The sequence below is a fragment of the Otolemur garnettii genome, unplaced genomic scaffold (assembly GCF_000181295.1).
Source record: "Otolemur garnettii isolate 467f Iridium unplaced genomic scaffold, OtoGar3 scaffold00021, whole genome shotgun sequence".
Taxonomy (NCBI): Eukaryota; Metazoa; Chordata; class Mammalia; order Primates; family Galagidae; genus Otolemur; species Otolemur garnettii.
In genome coordinates, this window is record NW_003852416.1 from 274291 (window position 1) to 281772 (window position 7482).

A 7482-nucleotide genomic window follows, 5' to 3' on the forward strand; every position below is an offset into this window, starting at 1 on the left:
TCTCCCTATTTTACCATCCTTGGTGCGTCTCCCTATTTTACCATCCTTAGTGCATCTCCCTATTTTATCATCCTTAGTGCATCTCCCTATTTTACCATCCTTAGTGCATCTCCCTATTTTATCATCCTTAGTGCATCTCCCTATTTTACCATCCTTAGTGTATCTCCCTATTTTATCACTAAGGATATGTGCAACCATCTCTGCCAACACCCCTTCCCCATGGCATGCCCTCCTTTCCCTCCTCTATGCAAGGCTAAGCCTCTTCACCCTGTAGAGGCTCTGACTACCCACACCTGGCTCCCACTATGGCTACCCACCTTGCTTTGTTCCACCTGATAAATCTGGGTCTCAAAATTATTTGAGATGGACAGAGAAGAGGGCAGAGAGGATGAAGAAGAATTCCTTCAGTTTTTAAGACTCCTCACGTCTGAGGAATATTAATGTTTTGTCACTAATATATGTTCTATCACTTTAGAGATGGGGTCTCACTGGCACTCAGGAATAATTATAGCTCACTGCAGTCTCAAACTCTTGGGCTCAGGTGATCTTCCTGCCTTCACCTCCCAAGTAACTGGGACTATAGGCACCCGCCACCACACTTGTAATGTTTTAAAAATTTTTTGGCAGAGACAGGGTCTTGTTATGTGACCCAGGCTGGTCTTAAACTCCTCAAGCAATCCTCCCACCTCAGTCTCTCATCAACCCCTTCCAGGATTATAGGAATGAGCCACCATATCTGGTCTACATTTATTTATTTTTGAGAGAGAGTCTCACCATGTCACCCTCAGTAAAGTGTCTACATTTATTTATTTTTGAGAGAGAGTCTCACCATGTCACCCTCAGTAGAGTGTCGTGGCATCACAGCTCTACCTCAAACACTTGGGCTTAAGCAATTCTCTTGCCTCAGCCTCCCAAGTAGTTGGGACTACAGGTGCCCACCACAACGCCTGGCTATTTTTTGTTGCAGTTTTTACTGTTATTTAGCTGGCCTGGGCCGGGTTAGAACCCACCAGCCTTGACGTAGGTGGCTGGCACCCTACCCATTGAGCTATGGGTGCCGCCGGGTCTCTATTTTTTAAAACTTTTAAATTCTCTGTTAGAGATACATCCTAAAATATTAAATACATACAGAAGAAATAATGAAAAATCTGTTTTTGTCTCAAAATAGGAAATGGGAAGTGGGTGGTAAACTGAAGAAACAAGCCAAGCTGAGCCACATGTCAATAATTATGAAATCTAGATGATGAGTTATGGGGGTCTGTGTACTGTTCTACCTACTTGATGTTTACAACTTTTCCATGATAAAAAGGTATTATAAGAGAGCCCATTTATACTTTTAATATTTTTTATCATGTTGTTCTTGAGTGCATATAAAAAATAAACAAATAAACAAAATAAACTGGTTGCAGTTTTAAAAACTTCATGTTCAGATTCCAGCTCTTCTGAATCACTTGTTGGCTTGGAGCCATCAATGCCCATGTTTTTCACTTGATGCCATCCTCTATGCCAAGAGCGCTGGTGATGCAGCATTTCTCAAGAATGTTCCCTGTGTCCCTAAGATTCTCTTCCAAGCTGCTAGCACTCTGCACATGTTGATGCTGGTGTCTTCTGCATCTTACCTAAAGGTGCTGTGCACATCCAAGCAGCAATAACTCGAGTCCAGCAGCTGCTTCCTGCTGCCCCTCACCTTTAGCTACGCCAAGACATACTCCGAAGATTTCAGAAATATTGAAAAAGGGAGAACTGGGAGGGCTGTGCATCTTGGTATTGATAAAGGTCAGTAATGATAAATTAATTACAGAGTGTAACTTCCCTATCTCCTACAATACTTCCTTCCCTTTTTTCTTTTATAGCATAATACCTAGCATGCAGTTTTCAAAAGTTAGTAAATATTTCTAAAACAGTTCTTGACTCATTAAAAGTACTGTTGGTGATGGAGCACATGTCAACTTTCCTGGTAAAACTGAACTTGTGAAGGCCAGAGACAAATTGTTAACTGTTCTCTTAAGTTCCCAGAACAGTGCACAGGACCATGGAGAGCTCAGTGAATGGCTAGCGCATAAATGACTTTTCCCAAGAGAATTAGCATTAATAAAAATAAATTAAGCTCGGCGCCTATAGCTCAACCGGCTAAGGCGCCAGCCACGTACACCTAAGGTGGCGGGTTCAAATCCCCAGCCCGGACCCGCCAAACAACAATGACGGCTGCAACCAAAAAATAGCCGGGCGTTGTGGCGGGCGCCTGTAGTCCCAGCTACTTGGGAGGCGGAGGCAGGAGACTCGCTTAAGCCCAGGAGTTGGAGGTTGCTGTGAGCTGTAATGCCACGGCACTCTACCCAGGGGGACAGCTTGAGGCTCTGTCTCAAAAAAAAAAAATAAAAATAAAAATAAATTAGCCTGGCTGGGCACAATGGCTCACACCTGTAATCCTAGCACTCTGGAGTGGCTGAGGTATTTGGATTGCTTGAGCTCACAAGTTTGAGACCAGCCTGAGCAAGAGCCAGACCCCATCTCTACTAAACACAGAAAAACTGAGGGAAGAAGAGGTTGCTGTGAGCTATGATGCCATGGCATTCTACCCAGGACGACAGCTTGAGTCTCTGTCACAAAAATAAACAAACAAACAAGCTAGCCTGCTAGATAAGCATAAGCGTAGCCTTCTGAAACACTAAGGTTGGTACTTCTTGAACCATGAAACTATTACTTCTAGTTGAGGCTCTTTAACTTAAGTCTGAGAAAGGCCCCACGTCAAAATAGCTATTCTTGCTATGCTACGCCATTTTCATTCATTCAAAAACACTTCTTATCATCTATTAAGTGCCAGTTCCGATGTCCATAAAAGGGTACGAGAGTATCTTTATCCTCTATATTCTCTAGTGTTCCGTTTTATTCTCTAGTGTTCCACTGGCCAATAGTAGCCACTAGCTACATGTAACTACATAAATTTAAATTAGTGAAAATGGAATAAAATCAGTTTTAGTTTTAAAAGGAAGTAAAGTCAGCCCCTCAGTTATATGAACCACATTTCTAGCACTTAGCAGCCACGTGGTAGTGGTATTAAACAATGCAGCTATGAATGAAACATTTCCATCATGCAGAATGTTCTAGCGGACAACAGTATTCTGGTGCCTTCATTCAGGTAATAGATATGGTTCTCTTCTCAAAGATCCCATACAACAAGAGGTAGGACAGATGTCTGAAGTATAAAACTACATTCAATTTATCCAGCAATTTATTACAGGACCTCAGGTTACCTGACAGTATTTTAAATAAGGATGGTATTCAAACAAGGGAATGAGGAAATTTCTTTCTTTCTTTCTTTCTTTTTTGGAGACAGTACCATGTACTAGACAGTACTAGAGTACCATGGCATCATAGCTCACAGCAACTTCAAACTCTTGCACTCAAGGGATCCTGTTGCTTTAGCCTCTTGAGTAGCTGGGACTACATCACCTACCACATCACATGGCTAATTTTTCTATTTTTAGTAGAGATGGGGTCTCACTCTTGCTCAGGCTGGTCTCCTAAATTCAAGTGATCCACAGACTTGGCCTCCCAGAGTGCTAGGATTACAGGCGTGAGCCACCACACCTGGCCTGGAAAGGAGGAATTTAAATCTTTGATTCTATTTTCAGATAGGACAAAACCATCCTAGTGATCTTAAGTCAACCTGAAATAGGAAAAGGAAATGTCAAGGCTGAGCACAGTGACTCATGTCTATAATCCTAGAACTGTGGGAGGCTGAGCCAGAGGCTTGGTTGAACCCGGTTAAACTAGGCTGATGCAAGGCACTCTAATCAGGGTGAGAACAAGATTCTGCCTCAAAAAAAATTTTAAAAAAGGGCCAGTCATGGTGGGTCATGCCTATAATCCTAGAACTCTGGGAGGCCAAGGTGGGTGTGCTGAGCTCAGGAGTTGGAGACCAGCCTGAAAGAGTGAGATCCCATCTTTACTACAAAATTTAAAAACTAGTCGGCATTGTGGCAGGCACCTGTAGTCCCAGCTACTCGGGAGACTAAGGCAGGAGGATTGCTTGAACCCAAGAGTTTGAGGTTGCTGTGGGCTGTAATACCATGGCACTCTATCCAGGGTGAGAGTGAGACTCTGTCTCAAAAAAAAAAAAAAAAGAAAAGAAAAAAAAAATAAAAAGAAAATGTCAAGAGCAGGCAGTATACACAGAGAGTTGAATATTGACTTTTAGAGACTTAATTTCTATACACCAGCTCCTCCAATGTCCCTTTAGTGGAAACTACAATAGACTATGGGGTAGGAAGGGAGATTTAATATTTTTAGATTTTTCAAGGTGCTACTTTGAAGATAGAATCTTTTAAAGATATAATTAAGAAATATATCATTAACCAAAAGCATCACAATAAAATAAACTATAAGTACCTCTCAAAGCTAGAATTACCCTGAAAACAAATAAGAGTAACAAAAAATTATTTGTGTAATCACTACAATGTAACACTTCTTTTTTTTTTTTTTTGCTGCAGTTTGGCTGGGGCTGGGCTTGAACCCACCACCCTCAGCATACGGGGCCGGCGCTCTACTCCCTGAGCCACAGGTGCCACCCCTGTAATACTTCTTAAACATTTTTAAACTGACATAAATGACACAGCAACATACCAGTTCCGATTTGAAGTAGCCTATTGTGTTTTCATCCAACTGAAAATATCTTCTCTTCCAGTTTTTCATCTATCAGAGATGAACACAGACACAAGACTTTTGTTTCTAACCACGTCAAATGTTAACCACCACTGAATTATTCAGATATGAACCCACAATGAGAAAGGTCAAGCACTGACAGAAGTCTCCCTCCGTGAAGAGATAATGAAACCTCACCCTTGTGCCACCTAGGCCTTGAATTCCTAACCCAAGTTTTGGTGGCTTGCTTTCAGCTTTTATTATATGAATTGTATGACATGACTTCATATGTTTAATGCTCTAACAGTTTTTTAACAGTGCACTTCCCCTTCCTCCCCATCCGCCTAAGAACAAAACAAAGGAAATGTTAATAAACCACATCAAGTTTCTCTATCTGTAAAATATATGAATTCGCCTAGCAAGTACTTTGTATCTAATAGTAAAGCAATATTTAATAAAGCAACTCTGACTCTCCTGGTATATCCCATAGCGAGAAACCCCCAGCCACTGCTGCCTTCATTTCCTTTAGCCTAAAGAAGGTCAAACAGGGCTGAAAGAACTTTTCCCTGACTGACCTAAGGAAATTAGAGTTGTCAGTCGGTGATGAGAAGTCAAACAGCCAGAAGAGTTTTAAGTACAGCAGACGCTCCACAGGTGATCACCTCCCTACACTGACCACCTCCTTTAGTTGACCTACTCTTTTCACAGACAAGCACCACATGTACCAATCAGTACAGTAGGCCTAGTTCCCTATGCTGACCACCTCCCTATATTGACCAGTTTGTTACAGTCCCTTGGGTGATCAACTTATAGAGCTTTTCCTATATTTCTTTACTTATTTTTTTTCAAACTTTAAAATTTATTTTCTCATGAAATTTTAAAGATTTAGTTCACACAGAAAGAATAACTTCACTTTGATAAATTTACTTGCTCCTAGAGAAATTCCTCAGCCAGCATGGAGCTGAGTGTGTGGGAATATGTGGGCTAACCTGCAATAGCTGTCACTAAGCGCCAGGGACTGTGTTATATCTCTCTTATTGACATCTTACAAAAAGAAAAAGAAAAAGAAAAAATTCTGGGACAGCAGGATTTGTATAATAAAAGATGAAAGCTAGTTTCTTTAAAAAGAAACTGAGAGCCTGAGAGGTTACGTAGGCAGCCCAAAGTCATAGAACTTCCTGTTGAGGTCAGCCCAACCCCAAATCAAGGAAGGGTCCTTCCCAACCCCACTCTTCCTCCCACCCCTGGCCCTTGACCTCTCCACTAGAGCTCTCTTTACTTGACCTACTCCAGAGGAAGGGTGGGGATCGATAGAAAATCTTTCTGGAATAAAATTCAAACTGTTAGGAAAGCTCATTTAGATCGAAGGCCAGTGATAATAAGCATTAACTTTCCTGGCTGCCTGCAGACCAAAGAAATAATAGCACTGAGTTATCCACAGAATAACCCCTATGTTCTCTCTTGACTCTTTTCTCAAGGCTGGTCTTCTCACTTTTGTTGGTCTTTCATAAAATATAGCAAATAATTGGGAGTTTGCTGGTATATATTCATTTTTCATTATTTCACGTTTTGTTAAGCTACTCACCACTGCTCCTTGCTTTACACAGTATCCAGCTTTGATAACTGCACTATCTGGAGGTGGTTTAGGAGTAAAGTAAGGGAGGTGGCTTTGCGACCGTTTCAAATTGTTTCTGTCAATACTTTCACCACATTCGTTTACTTCTTCTTTCTAAAATGAAGCAAAATAAACAAATTCTTTTCTTGCTTGTTTAGCTTCAAAGCATACTTTTATTTCATGTTGTTATCCTAGTAGAAAACCTTAAAATCTATCTTAGCTCAGATAGGAACACAGAGTTTGAAGAGTTTTCTAATTAACGTGAGATACTTTATCTTAACTTTCCCATCATTTATTAAAGCATAAATCTCTACTTCTCTTGTTCTGTAGAAGTCCTGCCACTGGACTTTTTTGGGGGAGGGAATCCTAACTTTTCATTTTTAAATAATTATACAGATTCATAGGAAGTTGCCCCCACAAATGTACAGGGATCCTATGTACTCTTTCACCAGTTTCCCACAAAAGGGAAACTGCATAACTAAAGCACATTATCAAAGAAACCGACCTCAGTCCAGCCCACACACAGATTCCGCCAGCTTTAGATGCACTCACTTGTCTCTGTGTTTGCACAGTTCTGCAATTTTATCACACGTATAGGTGGGAGTGACCACCACATTCAAAATACAGAACTGGTCACCACTGCAAGGTTCCTTTGCGCCTTCCCTCTAGAACACTATCCCTAATCCCTCAGCAACCACTAATTTGTTCACTATCTCTACAATTTTGACTTTTTGAGCATATAAATGGAAGTACCCAGTAAGTACTCTTATGGGATTATCTCTTTTCACTCAGTGTAAGTCTCTAGAGACTCATATAATTCACTCCTTTTTATTGCTGTATTTCACAGTATGCATGGACTAACAGGCCTGAAATCATTAACCCACAAAAGGGCATTGAATTGCTATTAGTTTTTGGCTATTAGAAATAAAGGTGCTGGGCAGCGCCTGCAGCACAGTGGTTATGGCACCAACCACACGCACCGAGGGTGCCGGGTTCAAACCCAGCCCTGGGCCAGCTAAACATCAATGACAAGTGCAACAAAAAAATAGCCAGGCATTGTGGCGGGCGCCTATAGCACCAGCTACTTGGGAGGCTGAGACATGAGACTTGCTTAAGCCCAAGAGTTTGAGGTTGCTGTGAGCTGTGATGCCACAGGACTCTACTGAGGGTGACATAGGGAGAGGGAGGGAGTGAGGAAGGAAGGAAGGTTGCTGTGAGCTGTG

General features: G+C 41.5%; 1 protein-coding gene across 3 annotated transcripts in view; it reads right to left on the bottom strand.

Moving 5' to 3' along the window:
- The window catches only part of PLEKHA1 (pleckstrin homology domain containing A1), a 59960-nt gene that overhangs the window by 21270 nt on the left and 31208 nt on the right, over window positions 1-7482 (bottom strand). For all 3 annotated transcript variants that reach the window (XM_023511729.1, XM_023511731.1, XM_023511730.1), the window contains exons 6-7: window positions 6230-6373; window positions 4627-4695 (exon numbers count right to left, since the gene is read on the bottom strand). In XM_023511729.1, the coding sequence (XP_023367497.1) occupies window positions 4627-4695; window positions 6230-6373 (213 nt within the window). The remainder of the gene's footprint in view (window positions 1-4626; window positions 4696-6229; window positions 6374-7482) is intronic.